This window comes from Arachis stenosperma, chromosome 8 (genome assembly GCF_014773155.1).
Source record: "Arachis stenosperma cultivar V10309 chromosome 8, arast.V10309.gnm1.PFL2, whole genome shotgun sequence".
In the NCBI taxonomy this organism is placed as follows: Eukaryota; Viridiplantae; Streptophyta; class Magnoliopsida; order Fabales; family Fabaceae; genus Arachis; species Arachis stenosperma.
This window is the reverse complement of record NC_080384.1, coordinates 53508915-53531061: the sequence shown is the minus strand read 5'-3', so window position 1 is coordinate 53531061 and position 22147 is coordinate 53508915. Positions and strand designations below refer to the sequence as shown.

General features: G+C 28.9%; 2 protein-coding genes across 2 annotated transcripts; both read left to right on the top strand.

Moving 5' to 3' along the window:
* Nucleotides 1–1316: 1316 nt before the first annotated feature.
* Nucleotides 1317–7685, top strand: LOC130945051 (protein SIEVE ELEMENT OCCLUSION B-like). Its single transcript, XM_057873706.1, has 9 exons — nt 1317–1564; nt 1994–2092; nt 3134–3588; nt 4476–4585; nt 4669–4811; nt 5368–5847; nt 6372–6604; nt 6700–6769; nt 7318–7685. The coding sequence occupies exons 1-9, from the start codon at nt 1358–1360 to the stop codon at nt 7630–7632; spliced, it is 2112 nt and encodes a 703-aa protein (XP_057729689.1). The 5' UTR covers nt 1317–1357; the 3' UTR covers nt 7633–7685.
* Nucleotides 7686–17196: 9511 nt separating this feature from the next.
* On the top strand, nt 17197–19346 carry LOC130944499 (leucine-rich repeat receptor-like serine/threonine/tyrosine-protein kinase SOBIR1). Its single transcript, XM_057872841.1, has one exon. It carries the CDS (start codon nt 17248–17250, stop codon nt 19168–19170), a length of 1923 nt encoding a protein of 640 aa, XP_057728824.1. The 5' UTR covers nt 17197–17247; the 3' UTR covers nt 19171–19346.
* Nucleotides 19347–22147: the final 2801 nt, after the last annotated feature.

Here is a 22147-nt window from a genome sequence, read left to right as displayed (position 1 = left end):
ATTATTTTTTAGGATATATGTGTAAAAAAAGAATTAAAATTTGTCAAAAAAATAAATTTTGACACTATTTTAACTATGAAGATATGTTAATAAAAAGTTTGTCAAAAATAGTATTTTTAACATATAAGTAATTGTGAAAAAAGCTTAAATCTTATTTTGATAAATATTGGCTATCAAAAAATAATTTGTTAGAAAAATTTGAGAATATATTTTCTTTGATACTTATTAACCGTTAAAAATACTATTTATTGTGATACTTATTGACCATAAAATATTCTCAACAAAAATTTTTAACAAAGAATGAGATGAGATCTTGAAACTGAAGGATAAATTAAGATTTTGAAGATAAAAAATGAGTAGTATGATCCCAAACTGAGAACAGTGTAATGTCAAAATTGACAGAGCTCGGAGAAGAAGAGAAATAGTAGAGTAAATTGAAAACAAATGAGTGTCAAACTTGAAAAGTAATTTTTTACGGTCAAATTATTCATCAAAAAAACATAGATAATTTGATATTTGTGATATTTATCAAAAATATATATTAATTTTGATATTTAATTATAGTGTTAAAAAATAAAATGTTAAAATAGCTCTCTTTTTTGTAGTGAAATATAGTATAAATACTACAATAGAAGCAGATTTTAGCTACGGTTTTAACTGCGGCTAAAATTCATGTAAAAATTATGGTGACGACACTTTTGCTACCAAAAAAATAATTAAAAAAATGAAATACATAAATAACAAAAAAAAAGAAAAAAAAGGGATGAAACGATGAGGCAATACTTATTAATTAATCACTTTCACTTATATGAAAAGAAAAAAAAATAAAGATGCCCGGATTATTAATAATTTAATATATAATTAATATCTCAAACAATACAAAAAAAAGCAAGTCTAGTAGGCTAGTATATATAGTGATGACATAATCTATCTGATGTCACATTTTTTCACTTTTCACTGTTTATGCTAAGGTAATTATCCATATCTATATGATTATGTAAAAAGTTTATTTCTCTTTAATTATGTCTTGGCTATAGCTTAATTACTCCAATGTTTATGCTAAGATTCACTAAAGACTAAACAAAAAAAAGTTTGTCACTTTATGTGAAGTAAATTAGATGAATGGGGCCACCAAAGCTAACTAAGCCATGTGTATCCTTATCCTAAATAGCTAGGGTTCCATCATGTATAACTTTAGCTTTAGTTTTATACACTTCAACAAGCAAGGTACTTGTTCAATAACGGCTTTATTCTATTGCCTTACATTATATAAACCCTAGTTTGTGTCACAATTTAATTGCACGTATTCAAAAAAGAGTAGTAACACATAATACATACATTGTTGTGTTGAATAATTATGGCCAGCACCCACGGTGGTCCTAATAAGATGCAACAGAGGAAGGAAAAGCGGCGGTTGTTTGCGGCGGCCGACGATAGCGCCATGATGAAGCAAATTCAGGCAACTCATCAGCCTGATGGCCGTGAAGTTGATGTGAAACCGATCATTCAAATTGTTGATCAAGTCTTAATTCAACTCATTGCTCGTAGCATTGAGGGTCATCATGTAAGACACATTTTTCATTCATGTTTTAATTAATTTTGATTAAACAAATGTTATAAGGTAGGTGTATATACTAATTAATTTTGCCCAACCACCTTTTACCATCTAACATAAAAAAAAAAATAAAAAAATAAAAAAAAACTTAGAAATATTATTTATGCATGTATTCTTTTGTCATATTAAATGTTTGAAAAAAATAATTTAATCGTGCATTACCATTAAAAGTAATTAATTTTTATATTAATTATTTAAAAAATCATTTAAATGCGTGAATTTGATTAGATCAAATGACCGTGTTATACTATGAGTATATCAAAATTAAATTTTTAATTAATTATATGTGCTAGATTTTATATTAATAGACTAATTTTGCTATGTTTAACTTGTTAAGAATAAATTATATATGTGTTACAATACAATAATATTTTTCAGGAAAAAAGTGAGAACGAGAAATTGGAAGCTGCTGCTGCATTGGCTGAATTTGACATGCTTGACTCGCTAGCTTTTGTCATACACAAAATCTCGTGCGAGGTAACATTTTCATGTAAAAAATTTTGTTAACTTTTGTGATAGTTACCGCCATTTATTGTTCCTTTGCTTTCTGAAATAGAATATACTTAGCTTTGATGCTGGATGGTGGCAGTCTTTTTTTATCTTACACACATAAATAAATAAATAAATAATGAGAAAGATAATTAAAAACACTTTATCTTAGCTTTATTTACTTTTTTTTTTGTGACAGCTTTATTTACTTTTTGTGCTCCTAGCTCCAAGTGTTTAACTATTTAATTTATATAGCTAACAGCCTTGTGTTTTGTATTTCTGAACTCTTTAGAATATTTTATTTATTTTTTCTGCCTAGTTGATTCTTGAGCATGATTATATCATTAATTATAAATTATAATTTTTGTTCCTAAAATTTGAAAAAAAAATTTAAAAATATCTTTAAATTTTATTTTATTTTAATTTTGTCCAAAAAAATTTTTATTTGCATTAAATATACCCTTGACGATTAATTTTTCAAAAAATTTAAAACTAATTTAACAATAATTTTATAACAACCCTCAACACAAGCAAATCAAGTATAATTTTCATACATTATTGTTAGATTGATCTTAATTTTTTAAAAATTTAGGTGTTGAGATTATATATTTAATGCAAATCAAAAACTTTTGAAACAAAATTGAAACAAAATAAAATTGAAAAATATTTTAAAAACTTTTGATAAATTTTAGAAATATAAAATATACTTTATCCTAAATTAAAGTACTATATATTTTTAGAAAGATTTTTCAAGTGTCCCATGAATATTAGTATTTCGACTATTTTAATCATTGATCTTTATTATAATACATATAATTAAAATTATCAGTTAAAATTAATAAAACATCAATATTTTAAAAAAAAATTATATTTTTTATACTAAGTTTTCAAAATCTAATTTTATACTTTGATCATAAAATTTTTCTTTTTACTATAGGTCTTATATCATGTCCAAAACGATGTAATTTTAATATTAATTTTGTTTCTGTTATAAAATTTTCCGAATTCGTCACTGGTCGATTACTGTAGCTATCATGCAAGTGCTCGGGAAGCGGAGATGCACATGGATCAACAATGGTGCTCCTAAACTACCTATCAAGTTATGCATGGCATGGAAAGGTGGTTCTAACCCTCGCATCATTCTCAGTAGTGTTTGGAGAGTTCTGGCTAGTGGCTGAGATGAGCACAAAAGAGAACAACACACTTGCCAAATCAGTGGCACTTTTGAAACAACTCCCAGACATAGTTGAGAATTCATCTTCATTGATGCCACAATTTGATGCTGTGAACAAGCTTGTGAAGGCTTCATTGGATGTTACAATGTGCATTGTTAAGTTTAAGGAGCTTCCAACTCAATATATTTCTGAAGACTCTCCTCCTATGTCTCTTGCAACTGCTTATATTCCAATTGCTGCTTATTGGGTTATTAGAAGCATTGTTGCTTGTTCCTCTCAGATTTCTGGTTTCATTGGCATGAGAAATGAGTAAGTATATCATAATTATTCGAAAAAAATTCAGATGCAGTCAACTTCACGTGAAATTGATAACTGAGAGTTATTAGATGAAAATTTAGTCAAATCAATCAAATTATTTAACCACTCTCAGCTATTAACTTCACGTAAAGTTGACTGCACCTGAATTTTCATCTTATTATTATCTATATATCCTTCCTTTTAATTTGATTACTTTTTGAATATTTGATACGTGTTCGAAGGACATTTTTGTCATTTTTTCGAACATTTTTGTCATTTTAAAAATAACGTGTAAAATAGTATTTTATTTTTCATTTGTATTCTCTTATCAATATGTTAAATTACTTGTGATTTGTTTAGAATAAGATAAATTTTAAATTAATTTAATTTAATTTTATTTGATTTAAAATGAAATGATTGAATTAGAAATCAACTATATATTGTGTTCGAAATTAATCATGTAAAATATGAACTAAATTAATCTAAAAATCAATACTTATGTTTGAATTGTAATTTAATAATAACTAATTTAATTTGAATTGATGATTTTATTTTTATAGCATTTATTTATAACACAAATCTAAAAATAACATCTTATTACAATTAGTTATTTTATCTTAATTATAATATAAATCTCATATGGATTTACAAATCAAATTAATTCTCATTTTATATGTATTTCAAACGACAAATTTAATTTAAAAATTAAATTAATATCAATTCCATTATATATATTTCAAACATACCCCTTAAACATACAGAAATATTTTCGGTGTTTTATGTATCTAAAAAAAGTGAAACTAAAAAATATTTTATTATTTTTAGTTTTTGTTATTATATTTTATTTTTAAAAAAATGAAAATAGAAATAAAATTATTTGTGTGTATAATATTTTACAGGTCGATGTCATCAGCCACAGAGGCATGGGAATTATCTAGCCTTGCTCACAAAATGGCTAGTATATATGAGCACCTCAATAATCAATTGGATCAATGCTATCGAGCCATAGGTATATATAATTATAACCAAATTAAATATATAATTACTGATTAATTAATGAACATATTAAGAAATTTAATTTAATTTATGCAGAGGAAAGGATGCAAATAGAGGCCTTCCACAATCTGGTCCGTTTGTTTGAGACAGTCCACATTGACAACATGAAAATCCTCAGAGCATTGATATATGCCAAGGATGATTTTCCTCCACTTATTGATGGAACTACCAAAGCAAAGGTATCTATTCATTAATTATATAATCTAGTAATTAAACTTGTAACCAACCCTTTTTTGTTCCAGTAATATTAGAGAGACAAAACAAACGGTTAAAAATTATCTTATTTAGCATTTATTAATTATTGTAATAATTAATAAATGCTAAATAAGATAAATTTTGACTATTTTTTATTTTTTTTGTTATTAAATATCTTCATTTTATTATTATTCGTTATTTATTTTCGTTAATTAATATTTAGAATTTTGATTTAACTTTTAAAAGTTTTCGACATTATAATTTTAAATGAGTTAATTAATTTTAAAAAAATTTTACTAAATCGGACCATTTATATTAATCATGTAAATAAACATCTAAAATAAATACAATTAAATAATTATGTAAAATATTTTAATTTACTATGTTAGTATATATATTAAAGTTAAATTCTATATATATTTATATATATTTTATTCTCGTTTGTTATTATATTACTTTTACTTTCACACTAAAATAAAAATTATGCAAAATTTTCTGAATCCGTCGCTAAAAACAAAATTTGACTTATTGAAATTTCAGACTAATCTTGAAATCCTAAGGAGGAAGCATGTGCTACTTCTAATATCAGATCTTGACCTATCACAAGAAGAGATAATGGTTCTTGACAACTTATACAAAGATGCAAGAGCAAGAGGTGAAGGACACTATGAAATGGTGTGGATCCCAGTTGTGGAGAAATCTTCATGGAATGAAGCAGCAAATCAAAAGTTTGAGTACTTGCAATCAATGATGGCATGGTATAGTGTTAGAGACCCATTCATAATTGAGCCTTCAGTTATAAAGTACATAAAAGAAGTTTGGAACTTCACAAAGAAAGCCATTGTTGTTGCACTTGATCCACAAGGGAGGTTGTCTTCACCAAATGCACTTCATATGATTTGGATTTGGGGTAACTTGGCTTTCCCTTTCACAAGAGAGAAAGAAGAGTCTATGTGGAAGCAAGAGATTTGGAGTCTTGAGCTTCTTGTTGATGGCATTGACCCTAGTGTCTTGGAATGGGTAAATACTTATTATTATTATTATTATTATTATTATTATTATTATTATTATTATTATTATTATTATCTTGAAATTGGTAAATATTATTTAACAGCGGTTTAAAAACTGTCACTAAATATATTTTGTATTTACATATGTATTTTATAATAACAACTAATTTTATTATTGATTTTTTTTGTATACATGTAACATGATAGTGTAAAATATATTATTCTAGAAAAATAAATTTAACAAAAAAGTTAACACCCTAGCTTTTTTTTCTAAGTTTTATTAAATTACTTATTATATATTTGTATTTAAATACATATATTTATTTAATATAGTTTCAATATGCATTTTATATTTCAATATTTTTTCTATATTGTAACTGATTTTTCATTTTTGATGTATACATAATATGGTTACATTGTTGTGTGATATATCATTCAATTTGACCCCAAAAAAATACCCTAGCTATATTTTTTTGTTCTAAGTATTATGATGATACTTGATACTCAAGATTTCGCTTGTTAATATTGCTACAGATGACTGAAGGCAAATTCATATGCCTGTATGGAGGTGAAGACCTTGAATGGATTTCAAAATTCACGACGGCCGCACTAAGCGTCGCGAAAGCCGGCGGATTCGAGCTAGAGATGGTTTATGTGGGGAAGAGCAATGCCAAGGAGAGGATGCAGAAAATGATCAACACATTTGCCACAAGGAAGTTCAGCTACTATTGGCCTAATGTGACTTCAATTTGGTTCTTTTGGGCAAGGTTTGTTGCTATATATGGTGCACAAACACTTTTCAATTTTATTTAATTAATCATTAATTTTTTTTAATACTTATATTCGAATTTGTTTTACACAGGTTGGAGAGCATGCTTTACTCAAAGTTGCAGCATGGAAGAACAGTGGAGAATGATGAAATCATGAGTGAGGTGATATGTTACCAAAAAAATTAATTAGGTTAAATTTGTTAATCCTAAAAATAGTTTCTGAAAAATTACATATAAATTAATTTAGTAATATAAATTAAAATTAATAACTCAATTTATTTTTAAAAATTAAAATACCAGCATAAACTAAGTTGATTTTTTAATTATCTTATCTTTTCACTTACGTCTGATCACCAAAATTAACTATAAGATAAAATTTTTTGTATATCATATTTTCAATTTTCCGTAAACAATAATTTGTCAAAACATTAACTTGACTCGTATTAAGTCATTTTAGAGATCAAATTAACTTGTGTGCATTTTTTCGTCTAGATCATAATAGGTTTATCATCAACCTATTTTAATTTATATCTAAGAAATTATATCAAAGGACTAAACATTTCCTTTTTCTTATTTTACTAGTTTTTTTTTATTTCAAAAACGTTACATATGATATAAAAAAAAGTGTTGATCATCTAGTCTCCTATAATAACTCTTGAACATTGTATTCATATAAATTTTTTTATTATTTTTTTTATAAAATATGACAGGTGATGACTGTGCTTAGCTTTGATGGTAGCGATCAAGGTTGGGCTATATTTTGTAGGGGTGCATCAGAAATGGCTAGAGCCAAAGGTGACACTGCCCTAACAAGCTTGTTGGAATTTGATAAATGGAAGGAGAACATTGATAAGCTTGGTTTGGTCCAAGCTCTCAAGGATTATCTTGATCAGCTTCACACCCCTCACCACTGCAACCGCCTCATACTCCCCGGTAGCACCGGCGGCATACCACAGAAGGTCGTTTGCGCTGAATGCGGCCGCCAAATGGAGAAGTACTTTATGTATCGTTGTTGCGTCGAGTAGTAATAACAGATCGAAGGATTTCTGTATGTTAAATACACTACAAAAGTTGTGTTTGGTTTGTATTTTTATTTTTAATATTTTATGCTTTTAGAATTTTGTGAAAAAAATAAAAAATAATGAAAACAATAAAATCATTTTTTTTGTTTTCATAATTTATTTTCTCTTTTTTCACAAAATTATAAAAACAGAAAATACAGAAAACAAAAAATAAAAATACAAACCAAATACACTTTTAAATACTTTGTATTATGTTGTGTCAGTTTGATGTATGAGACAGAAATAATTTATTTTTAGTGTTGATTTTATGGGATATATATAGTGATTATAAGATATGGTGTTTGTGCTACTAGCTAGCTCTTTTAGTCCTTGCTAGGAATTAAAGAGCATTTGTAATGTAAAACTTTAGTGTTGTAATAATGATTAACAGTCATGATATGTGTTATGAATACCTTATTTTTATTTTTATTTTTATTTTATTTCTTTATTATTTGGATCTCTTTGGCTTTACCTTTATATCAATATTTTTATTTTTATTTTTGAAAAAAAAATAATAGATTTGTCTTTAAACTAATAAAATAAAATTATATGTTTATTATTTTGAGTAATAAAATATATATGATGGTTATATTATAACTTGTCAAGTAATCTACACAATAAATAATACCTACTCCAATTCACTTTAAAGACAAATATGCTTTACAGAAAAATAAAAATATAAAAAAAAATATACATGATTGAACCAATGATCATAAAATGAACGAGAATCAAGAGTGAACAAAATTATTTTGAGAAACTATATATATGCTATACTCCCATGATAAAAAGAAAATCACTTTGTTTTCATCCTACATGCTCTCAGTCTCGGTAATTTTATTAAAAATAAAAAATATAATAGAAAGTAAAAATAAGCTCAATAAGTTGTCTTAAATAATATATATATATATATATATATATATATATATATATATATGAAAATATAACTTTTTGTCATTCTTTATTTAAGGTATTTTTACTCCTAAAAGTGTGTTTGATTAGGACGAACTGTTCATTTTTAATGTAATTTTTTAAGGTATTTTTACTCCTAAATATAACTTTTTGTCATTCATGGACAACTATTCATTTTTAATTTATCCCAGTCAATATTCAAAGACACTCTACTATTGTCCTGATAAAAGAAAATCAAAACTCTTAACAATTACTTTCTTTAAATTTTGAATTGAAAATCCTTTTCGGATATACATTTTTTTTCATAGATTACACCACACACACCCCATTCAATACACGCAAAGATATTATTATTATTATTATTATTATTATTATTGGAGTTTAGAATTTACATACTATTATATTAGTGAAAATAATTAAATTTTAATATTTATCACGATGGTCATAAGAAACAAATTTCTCATTTATTTTTGTCCACGAAAAACATGAATGAATGAATTTATCCGATTGATCAAATCAGTCCGTGCAAGACATTCTTGTGACCAATTCAATTCGATCATTTTAAAATATGAAATTTGTGTGTTATATATTCCATAGAGATAAAAAAAATTAAATAAAGCAACGACTTTGTGCACATCTATTGATCCATCAATTAAATTCCATCACTATCTTTCGTTTTCGTTTATCAAATATATGTATTAAAAATTATCTATTAAATATAATACTTTTAAAACAAATATAATTGAAAGTTAGACATATATAATAATAATAATAATATGTTAATAATTTGTTAAATAATTTTTAAAATGAATTCAATGACATAAGTACATTATTTATTAGGTATATTTAATCTTAATTATTTAAATCAATTCAATAACTATAAATACTTTCTCATATTTTCATATAAACCCAGAATCTAATATATATATATATATATATATATATATATATATATATATATATATATATATATATATATATATATATATTACAAATTGCTAAATTTGAAAAAGAGAAAAAGAAAAAAAAATAGCATTATTGTGATTATGTTCAAAGTTATCAATCGTGCAATACACATGCTGCGTTAAAAAATTATAAATAATAAATAAACAATGAAAGCATAGCTCTACTTTTATGGATAATCATGCTTGTCATGCTATTCAATAGTATATATAAACACATTTGTAGGTTAAATGATTTTAATTACCTTAAAAAATTCACAATTTAACCTAATTAACAAAAATTATACAAGATATAAAATTTAGAATAAATCCTTCAATATAACCTAGCTGGTTATATTTCTCTAAAAGACAGCATGATTATATATGATTCCTCTAATAAAAGAGAAATGTACACCTAATTTCTAATTTTGTGAATTTTCTCCATCAAATATAAGGAGATATTATTCACCCAATCAAAATGCCATGGTTCAGCCTTTGGGACCAATAATCCAAAAAATGACAAAATGTGTGTTTTTCTCCTTTCTAAAAGCATCATTAACACGCAAAATAAAAATAAAAATAAAAATAAATTTAGTCCAATAATGAGAGGAAACATGATTCATCATGAATGGGAAAAGGACACATTATTGATTGACCCACCAGCTAGCAATAGCAATGACTTGTTGACTTCATGGGTTGACTTGACCCAAAACCATTAAAAACGTTATGGTTTTATTATCCAAAAGACTTTATAAGCTTATAAAAAGGGGTAAGGAAGTTTCATTGCAAGTAACAAGAACAAATAGAATATGAAAGTATATAAAAATATCAAAAATATTATTCGTACAATAAAATCAGTTACTAATATATTTGTATATAAATATATATATATAGTTTAATTTATTTTTAATATATATTTATATTTTAATATATATTTTATATTAATTATTAATTTTGATAATTAATTTTAGTGTTTACATAGCATAATTCTAAAAAGATACACTATTTCTTTTTATAAAATTTAAATTGTGTGATTTTTATATATTTTTTATAAAATATAACAATAAAATTATTATAAGAATATATGATAGATTAACGAAAGTTATGTCTAATATAGTAATATCGGTAATTGTTTAAACACTTCTAGTGTAATTTACTATAAAAAATAAAAAATATATAAACTATTTACATAAATATATGAGAACATCATTGTGTATATATTTCTCAATTTATAAAGAATGAGTCAATTTATTGTGTAATTTACACCCTTTTTTGTTATCAATAAAGAAGGTTTTTTTTATGAAATTAATAAAATTATGCTATATAAATGCAGCCAAATTAAGTTTCACTTTAACTTTATTGACGAATGTACTTTTTCTTATTTGTGAGGTTTTTTTTTTAATTTGTGGCGGTTTCAATCATTAAAAAAAAATTAGCTATTCTAAAAACTCTTAAAATTTAAAGTGTCATGAGTTTTTTTTATGGTAATTTTTAACAGCCGTCATAACTCCATTCATATTAATTAATATCTAATCAAGTCTTATTATTATGTATTTTTTTAAAATATTTTTTTTCATAAAATAGTATGCATAGAAATTAGAGATTTTTTTTTATGATAACACTTTTTTTTCGATCGGTGGCTACAGACTCTCGATTTCGAAGAGAAGAAAAGCACTCAGTACTTGCACAACAACTAACAAACGATAAATTACAATGATTTACAAAAAAACTAATAACAAGCTAAAAGATAACAAACTCAAATATAAAAACAACCAAAACAAAACAGAAGACAAAGCACCTCTTAAAATTCCTTTTTTCGATAAAAACAAATATCCTCAACCCCATCAGAGAAACTAAAATATAAAAAACATGAATCAACTGAAAGAAAATTTGTTATTTTAGTATTAAAGAGTGAATAGAGTTTTGTGTTAATATTATAAAAAATTGGGTTTTATAATGTTCGGGATATTATTCTGTACAAGTACAATATACAGAATATGTATTGCACTGACAATACGCAGTTTGTGTATGTACAATATGTAATTCATGTATTATAATTTAATATTAAAATAATACAATACGCAATTTGTGTATTGTCTTTATAAATTAAAAAAAAATTGATCGAATAATCTGCACTCTGCGAATTCCACAATCTCTATAATTTTGCAAAACACCAAAATTTCCAATATTAAAGGATTACACCAATTTTCATCTAATATCTAAAAAAATGAACCACCAAAAGACACAGACATACCAAAAGACACAAACAAGAGCTATATCTTAAAATTTTTAAATTTTATAAAATTAAGATATAAATTCTTCCGTCAAAAATCTCTCAATATAATAATTTGTTTTTAAAAACAAAAATATCCTACACAAAATTTCTTAAAAATCTATTTGAATATGCACTCTTACAAAATTTTAGGTTTGTGATGCTTTGATTATTATATTATAGGGAGTTCCAAAAATAGCTAATAGTGTTTGGTACTATAACACAAGTAAAAGGTTCATTTTAGAATGTCCCTTGAGATGAAACTACCAACAACATCCCAACATATTGTGGTTATTGTTTGGTTTACACTCTACACTTTAATTAATAATGTTAATGTGAAAGTCCCAAAAATGGAGGCTACTACACACCAAATGAATACTATTGAAACGTGAAAACTCACCACCGTGTAGCCACACCATAAATAAAAACATATGTATACTTTAATTAATGTAATATAATAATTTTGAAATGTTAGATAATATTTCTTTTCCTAGAAACCTACGAATTTTATAAATTTGTTTTTTTGTAATATAAATAAATAAATAATTGTGAGTTAGAAAGAAAAAAAATGAAATTAATCCCTACTATTATAACACATACAAATTAACTTCACACTTATTATTCGTAAACTAGTTTAATTTTACTTACATTTGAACATTTTTAGACAATAATCAAAAGAATATTTTCTTTTAAACAAAAACAAAAAGTCATAATTCAAAGTCATTCCATTGTTGTCAATACCATAAGAACCAAGAGAACGACAGTAAACTAAAAAAACAAAAAAGTTCAATCAATATTTCGTCCTTTTATTAAAAGAAAGGAGGAATACTTATTTCGATTTTTGATAATTTTTTTAAAGATTATGAGTCTTTTATTTAAAAATATTTTTTTATTTTGTGAGATTAATTAATTTTTTTGTTAATAATTTTTTTAAATTAATAAAACATACTTACGTAACATGTTAATACTACTATATATTTTAAATAAGGAAAAGTATGAGGAGACAATATATCTATTGTACAATATATACAATGGGGGCTTAATTGAAATTAATGTTAAATTATGGATAGCTAATTAATTTTGATTTATTTTAATTTGAATTTTGAAACAAATTAAATTATGGGTAACTAATTAATTTTGATTTCTTTCTAATTTGAATTTTGAAACAAATTAGAATTACCGTCCATCAAGACGGCGTGAATTCAACTCTCTCCACTAATTCGAGGATCTCGCCGCCTCAGCACTGCAAGATTACTGACTGCCGTCTGCCTCTCTTCCCACCGCCGTGTTGTTCGAACTGTGCACAGGTGGTTTGCGTGGTCTTTGCGCTAGCGCAGCAACCCAGACCTGCAGCAAGGAGTATTTGTTTCCAAAAGACTGTCTTCCCAGTGGCCCCATCTCAAGACGAACACATTTTAAACGAGGGTCATCCTTCATGCACACCACCGGACAAAGATTCATTAATGGAGTGCGATCTCGTTGAACCCCTAGGCTGTGATATGTCTACCGTTGCAGTGGTTTCATCAGACCAACCTCAAAACATATCCGGCGATGTCCTCGTCGGCGTTGAGAAGTCGAACCAGGTGAGCTATTTTCATAAACAAATTCTGCCATGGATGTTTAGTTTTCGAAAAATTTAGATTTTATGTCACACCGTAGATGAGGTGTTTGTTTTATATTGAATTAAATGTGTGATTATTTTATATTGAGTGATATGATTGTTTTTAAAAGTATAGTATACTTATGTGCAGCAATCATATTTTATAATTATTTTTTTTGTATATGAATGCATGCTACCTGCATATTATATTGCATGTTTTATATGCTAACCATTCTTTTATATTCAGATGGCCATATATTTTATATGGATGTTGGAATAGCCTAAATTAGCTAGTTGGTATGCATTGGAATGGCCATATATTGGTATGCGTACGTATATTGTTGCTACATGATGGTCATTTGATAAATTAAAAAACAAATATAAGGTGATGCAGGGGTTGTGAACCAGAACTAAATTAAAGTGTATGGTATTTGAATTTTCTGCATGTTAATCATGACATGGTTATTTTAGTGCTTTGTAATGGCATGGTATCTTTGTATGAAAACTGCATATAATTTAATTTTTTTTATATGCTCACATGCTTTATGCATATTATGTGATTTATATGGATATGGGGTTTGTATGATTTATATGGGTGTGTGTTTTATATGGCATGTATTCTTACATGAGTGTTTTGTACGTATATGATACCTGTACATTATGCTTGCCGGCATGTTATTTATTTATATGGCATGGTATCCTTACATTGGCTCACAAAGTTCGAACAATGTCGGTGTTGATGACATCCTAGGCCCATCGAAGGTCACCACAAAGGGCAGGCCAAAGAGTAAGAGGCTCGGCACTACCCTTGAGAAGTCCTTCAAGAATTCAAGTCGGAGAAAATAAAAGAATTCATCCCAATAGATGTTTGGCTTAATCTCAACTTTGTATGTTTATTTGGTATAGTACTATCCAAGAACATAATTGTTTGACTTTTTCTTTTTTTTTTTGGCTGGTGGTTCGTCTACACGCATCTCAAGATATAAACCATGGTGCTGTTGCTGGCCTGAATGTTCTCGAACAAGCCGGTGGTTTCATGTCTTTGTTAAGCTCCTTCAACAAAAAGTAGGATTAATTGGACAAGGTTGTGATAGTGTATATTTTCTCATCTCTGTTTTTAAAGGATTCATATTAGTTTAAAGGTTTTGAGGCAGCTGTTGCAAAAGTCCACATGTTATTAATTGCAAAAACCCTTTTTCCATTTGTTAGAACGAACTATTTTACTATTTTTATTTCGTGTAGACTTAATGCATAAAGAGTATATTTGATTGTTATTCTGTAATTTATGAGATAGTTTAACAAAGTTGTACCTGATTCTTACATGCTTTACTGTATAGTTTTTCAATACGTAGCTGTTCATTATAGACATTGTTTTCACGTATTTTTAATGAACTAAAGTGGATGTTCATTTCCATAAGTGACCGGATGTTCATTTTTACTCTAAGCATGGATGGTTAGCCGTTAGTATTCGAGTGTGTAGCACTTGGTTGTTATGTTTTGATTTTGACCAAGTTAAACTGGATGTTCATTATAGTATGGTATCGGATGTTCAGTTTAGCTATATTGGTGGATGTTTATTGGTCACCTATTTCAACATGCACAAATATGGCAACTTTATCAAATAACTTTGATAAATCTGGGATTCTAACATATGAAAAACATAGATAATATTAAGGTAACATAACCAATAAATCATTGTACTGTAGAAAAATAAAATATGTCCTGGAATCAAGTCTTTCTAATGTGACATAAACAAATCCCTAAACATGTCAGCAGTAAGTAAACTCATTATAATCTGGTAGTTAATATAGCAAGTGGGTAAATAAGTTGTTAATGTAGCAAGGTGAGCAACGCGTCTTGATTAGTTTCTGTTGAACAAAACAAATACGGATCAGCAGATTGTCGTAAAAAATATCTAGATATGTTCATATGTTCATGTATTCATGTAATCAATGGGATACCTTTTTACCCATCTGAGTTTGTCTTTGGCCAGTTTAGAGTTTGGTTTGTCTTTGCTTAGTCTGGTGTAGTTGCTGTTTTCAACTAGCTGCATTATTGCAAGTACTAATTATTTAAAGGAAAAAAAATAAAATAAAATCTCTTCATTTCTAACATTCCACTCTCATTCTACCCTCAATTCCAACAACAATCCAAGATGTTCTCAAAATCAATTCCAGGGGCAGTTAACAATAAAATCTTTAAAAAAGACAAGGAGAAACAAATCTTGAAAATGATGTGGAGGCCTTATACATGTGTTTCGTACACTGTTCTATTAAACAGGACCAATAAAGATGAAAAAATAAATAAATAAAAAAAATCTCCAGCAGACAAAATAATCATAGGAATAAAAATAGGTAATATAAAGGAGTAACTATACACTAAACATATACACTATAGAATTTTCAACAATCAGTCAAAGAATGATTCTCAAGAAGTGGTAGTACTGGTATATAGTGGTGGTGATGAATCATGAGCAATAAAAATCAAAGAGCTGATATATCATTCCCTAATTCCAACAACAATTCTCGTCACAAAGCACTCACAATTCACAAAACCTTAAAAAAAGCAAATTATCCAAAACACTAATAAATAATTCTCTATTGCTGGATTCCCTATATACAAGATTAGTATATGACACACCACTTTATTTTTTTAGAAACTAGAGAGAAAATCATAGAGATCAGAGACATAAAGAACAAAGAGAGCGAAATAATCAAAGTGGGTTACATCTAATAAATTGGGATCCAATTTTTGAAAGCCTGGAGCTGAAGCTAAAACATAACAGCTCCAAAATATTGCTATTTGTAACAATAATAATCACTCCATCTGAAAAAAAAAAAGAACACTCACTAATCGGTAAGGAAAAACAAAATTAAAAATAAAAAAACACCCCCAATTAAATCAATTAAAACAAAACTAACTAATCTATGAACACCATTACCATCTAATCATGTTCAGTTCGGTGGTGAGATCTCTTTGGCGGCAGTTCTGATCGGCGGCTTTTCGCCGGCGACTGGATTGCAGCAAAGGCCGGATGTTCAGTGACGGCGCCGTGCTTGAGGGAAATGAACAGGTCGCTTGCGTTCACCTGTGACCTTCTTTGGTTGCAGGTTGCGGGACTCAGGGTTCTAGCGCCGTAACGGGTCTCTACAACGAATTGGGAGGGTTTGAGTGGGGGGAGAAGAAACGGCAAAAAAAAAGGGATAGGAATTAGAGATTTGGGAAAAAAGTGGAAATAGCAAAAATCTAGTGGTGTATTAAAGTAAACAACCATAATAGGATTAGGGTTAATTTTCTGCTTTAATTTCAATTGGGCCTAATAAAGAGTCCATTGTAGACATTGTATACATATTTCATTGTCTCCCTAGCGAAATCCTTTAAATAAATTTTTAAATTTAACTGGGAGACTCCGGCACTTGCCCCACTATATATGCATTGGTCCCTTTCTCTGCATATTGGACAAATTAATCTCAAATAAATTTTGTTATTGAATAATTAGATTCCGAAAAATATCACACAAATTAATTCTCTTATAAAATTTAAAAAAATTAATCTGTCTAGAAAAATTAATTTTTAAAAAACTAAAAAAACAAATTTATTAAAAAAACCAATAAATATGATCGAAAATTTGTTGATGATCAACTTGCTAATTACTCCAAAATAAAATAAAATAAAATAAAAAACCTTTGAATTGGTAAACTCCCCGGAGAGCTGGTGGAAAATTCAGTCCAAAGAGGGACCCATCAGCAAAAAATTCCACACGCTTTTAGCACCTTATAATGTTTATAAACAACCATTGAACAAACACATTAAAAAATTAAAAAACACCATTCTCTCCTTCTTCTTCTTCCACTTCAATGGCTTCACAAAATCCAATCTTCTTCTTTCTCTTTCTCTTGTTATTCTTCTTCTCCTCTTCAATAATCAAAGCCAAGCTTGATCTCCACCCTTCAGACCTCACTGCCTTTAGAACCCTCCAAAGAGACCTTGGTCTCAATGCACTTTTAGTCAACGGTCAACGCTTCCACCCATGCACCATCGATGGTGTGTTCTGCGAGAGAAGGCTCTCCACCAACGACACCGCCACAGCCACCTACGTCCTCCGCATCACGCGCCTTCTTTTCACCTCCAAGAATCTCAATGGAACCCTCTCTTCCGCCATTGGACACCTCACTGAACTTAAAGAACTCTCTGTATCTGATAACCACCTTGTTGACCGCATCCCAAACTCCATAGTCAACCTCAGGAAGCTCGAAATCCTCGACCTCCGTGGCAACGGCTTCTCCGGCGAAGTCCCGCCTCGCCTTTCTTCTCTTGCAAGGCTCCGAGTCCTTGACGTCTCCTCCAACAAACTCTCCGGCAACCTCAACTTCCTCAAGTATTTTCCGAACCTGGAAAAGCTAAACGTCGCCGACAACCTCTTCGTTGGTCGTGTCCCGGTTTCTGTTCGCTCGTTTCGGAACCTCAGACACTTCAACTTCTCCGGCAATAGTTTCCTCGAAGGCTCGACGCCGATTGTCCCACGACGCTTCATATTCGCCGAGGAAGACGGAGAGAGCAACGACGGCATAACCGCTCTCGCGCCATCTCCGAGATCAAACAAAAGGAGGAGGAGCTACTTTCCCAGCGCTTCTTCTCCGGCTCCCGGACCGGCACCTCACCACCACCACCACCACAATCACAGGAGAAAGATTCTGGGATGGATTCTCGGTTTTCTGGCCGGAGCATTTGCAGGAATAATATCCGGTTTCATATTCTCATTGCTTTACAAACTGACAAAGGCATTACTGAAAAGAGGAGGCAAAGGCGCTGGTGGCCCTGATATCTTCAGCCCTCTGATCAAGAAAGCCGAGGATTTGGCATTCCTGGAGAAAGAAGATGGTTTGGCGAACTTGGAACTCATCGGAAAAGGTGGCTCCGGCGAGGTTTACAAGGCGGAGTTACCAGAAAGCGACGGAAAAATGATTGCCATAAAAAAAATCATACAACCACCGAAGGATGCGAGTGAAATGGCGGAAGAAGAGAGCAGAGAATTACACAAAAAAATGAGACAAATCCGGTCAGAAATCAACACAGTCGGCCATATCAGACACCGGAATCTGTTACCTCTTCTTGCTCACGTGTCCCGCCCTGATTGTCACCTCTTGATTTATGAATACATGAAGAATGGAAGCTTGCAAGATTTGTTACACAGAATTCAAGAGGGAAATCAGGAACTGGATTGGTTATCAAGGCACAAGATCGCCATTGGAGTAGCTTCTGGACTTGAGTACCTTCACATGAGTCATAGTCCAAGAATCATTCATAGAGATCTCAAACCAGGAAACATTCTTCTTGATGATGACATGGAAGCTAGGATCTCCGATTTCGGTCTTGCAAAAGCAATGCCTGATGCTCAAACCCACATTACTACTTCCAAAGTTGCTGGTACAGTTGGTTATATTGCACCAGAGTATCACCAGATTCTTAAATTCACTGATAAGTGTGACATTTTCAGCTTTGGGGTGGTGCTTGGAGTTTTAGTGACCGGAAAACTTCCCTCTGATGACTTCTTCCAACACACGGATGAGATGAGTATAGTGAAATGGATGAGGAAGGTTATCATCTCGGAGAATCCGAAGGAAGCCATTGATGAGAAGCTTCGTGGGAATGGTTTTGAGGAGCAAATGCTTCTTGTTCTTAAGATTGCATGCTTTTGCACTATGGATGATCCTAAGGAGAGACCTAATAGCAAGGATGTTAGGTGTATGTTAACTCAAATCAAGCATAGTCTCTCTTAAATAAAGTGAAAAAGAAACAAAGGAGTAGATTCTCTCTATTTCTAATGTATTATAATATGTTTGGGCAAAATTGTATTTTCCTAGGAAGTGTAATGAACAAATATAATGATAGTGTTTTCTTTATAACATAATGTTAATAAATTACCATTGTGATTGTGATCCTAATTGTTTAATGAGATATATAGTATGGAATAACCAAGTGGAGAGAATCGGATGGGTCATTAAATCGGTTAAATAATTGGTTTAATGATTTAATTAGAGTTGAATCGTGATTGGTTTGGTTTAATTAAATATAGAATAAAATTTAAAATTTGATAATTTTAATTTTTATATAATAAATTATTCATAATTTATTATTAAAAGTTCATAAATAATTTTAAATATCAAATTTTATAGTTAAAAAAATTAAAATACACATAAATGATAAACACAAAATATTCTACTATAAAAAATAATATTAAACAAACACGTTTTTAACTAAATAAAGACACTACTCATCAGAAATCATAATCATCAAGTGTTTCAATATTTTCATGTATAAGTAATTTAAAACCATAGTCTTTAGAAGTACCCAAAAAAAAAAGTATTTGAGAATTCAATTACAACATCAAACATATCCACTTTAATTTCTATATCTCCTCCATCTAATAAAATAAATAAAAAATTCAATAAGAAATCAAAATTAACAACATATATCTTTTTGGAACGAAACAGAGTTTGCTATGTCACTCACCATCAGAATACAAAGGCATAGCATTAGCATTATTAGTTTATATTAAACTTTCAATGCCTTAAACATCTCCATTAGTAAATTCAAACGTATCTTTATCTGCCATTACCTAAAACTCTACCATGTTAATGCTTTAAATATCAACTGGATCATAATTCCTCTTCTTTTGATGTAACTTAGATTGAAAGCGTACGTTATAAGTCACATAAATAATGTCACTTAGCCTTTGTTGCTCTAATTATTTCCTCATTCTTGAATGAATTTGTTCAAAACGACTCCAGTTCCTTTCACATCCAGATGAAAAAGATGTTTGATGTCATTTTTTGCAAATTAGGAGTTCTCCCACCATGTAACCTCCACCATTTATCTATATATATAAATCAAATACTGTTTAATATTTATCACTCAACATATTAAACTTTCAAACTAAATTGAACTTGAAAATAAAATAACTTACCAGGTTCAAGTTTTGTTGCCACTTTCTTGGCACTTTTTCTCCCAAAACTTTTTTTATAATCTCGATACAATTGTTTCTCTTGCATTGCGACAACTAAGTCATCCTAAAGTGTTTTAACATCAAGCAAATCAACTAAAGATCTCAAGATATTTGCCTTCTCAACCAAACTCTCACTATAGAAAAAAGCTGAATTTAAAAAATACGCTGCCGCATAGAGATCGCGCTTCAAATGCTTATCCTACCGCATTTTTAAGATACTTGTGTATGACATACAAGTAGCTTTTCGATTTCTAAACATTGTCTTGATAGCATTTTTGGCTCTTTGCATGCCTTCATACATGTATCCCAAAAAGAGTTTTTCATTAGTATCAACAATCCTCAACAACTTAATAAGAGAACTAATAATTTTCACAGTGATAACACAATCTTGCCAAAACTTACTATCCAAGACAATTGAACTAACAATCTTTCTATTAGCACTTTTGACTAATTTATAAGAAGTGAAATATTTGTCCATCATCAATGCTTGCAAATCTTTCCTGTGATCATATATACTTTTCAAAATAATGAAAATAGTGGCAAAACGTGTGACTCCTGGTTGAACAATTTCTTTCCAAATTTTTCTTTTTCTAAGGCAGGATAAGGAGATCATATGATTGTATATAAACACAATCACTTTTGAAGCACGGAAAACAAGGTAAGCTATGTGAAATTAAGTCTAATTGCAGCAATACCATCCAATGCAGGTTGAAAGTAAGGTGATTAAATTGCATTAAAAGAAATACATGCATCAACGATTCATTTAGCAAGTCCCGACTTAGCCGCCTTGTGCACAATTTTTTTACTGGCCAAAACACTTTTTAAAGTCGGTTGAGACTCTGGAGTAGTCATTTCTTTGAAATAACTTTTTGTATAGCAATAATAGCTTCTTCTTTTTTTTGTCTCCTATTGTTGTAGAAACAGCAAGTTGTACAGGATTAGGCGATTCAAACTCTTGTGATTGTATTTTCATATCATAAGACTCCTTCTCAAATTTTTTTCCATCTTATTTTTTATTTTCCATCAGAAACTTTTTTAATTGAAGTTCAACCTCTTCAGTAACTTTGTTATATACTTTAATTTATCTAGAAATTTTTGCAAAGTAATATTTCATTCTATATATATCTCCCATTACAAGTATTCAAACAAAAGATATATGTATATGCTCTTTGTGATTTTTGTCATACTTCACAGTAAAATATTTCCAAGTCAGGTAAGATTTTCCTCTAGAGGAAGCTGTTTGAGATTCTTGTATGGCATTATCTTGTAGTTGTTGATCACTTTGTAGTTGTTCCATCTGAGTTATATACAATATACAAATTACAAATTACATATAGCAAAATAAAAACTCAGCCATTACAACAATTATAACAAAATTTAGAATGGCAAAAATTCATAATCCAAAATTATATCAATTCATATAGCATTTAAAATTCAAAATTATATTCAACAAAATTTAATATAGCATTCAAAATCCAGAATCCAAAATTGTATCAATTCTATATAGCATTTAAAATTCATAATCTAAAATTACAGAATAATTAATTCATATAATTAACAAAATGAAAAAAACTGAAAAGCAGAAAAATTCTACATCAAGCCATCAATTCATATCATTAACAAAATAAAAAAATTAACTGAATTCAAATCAGTGAACTAAATTCTTCACTACAGCAACCAGCAATTCATATAGTTATTTAATAAGATAAAAAAATTAATTGAAAAACACGAACTCACTGCAACGGAGAGTA

What these genes read in the sequence shown, in the direction of transcription:
- LOC130945051 (XM_057873706.1), top strand. Translation starts at nt 1,358, where the DNA reads ATGGCCAGCACCCACGGTGGTCCTAATAAGATGCAACAGAGGAAGGAA. An exon ending in ATTTGGTTCTTTTGGGCAAG is followed by an intron (nt 6,605 to 6,699) that starts GTTTGTTGCTAT and finishes TGTTTTACACAG; the next exon opens with GTTGGAGAGCATGCTTTACT. An exon ending in ATGATGAAATCATGAGTGAG is followed by an intron (nt 6,770 to 7,317) that starts GTGATATGTTAC and finishes AAAATATGACAG; the next exon opens with GTGATGACTGTGCTTAGCTT.
- LOC130944499 (XM_057872841.1), top strand. Translation starts at nt 17,248, where the DNA reads ATGGCTTCACAAAATCCAATCTTCTTCTTTCTCTTTCTCTTGTTATTC.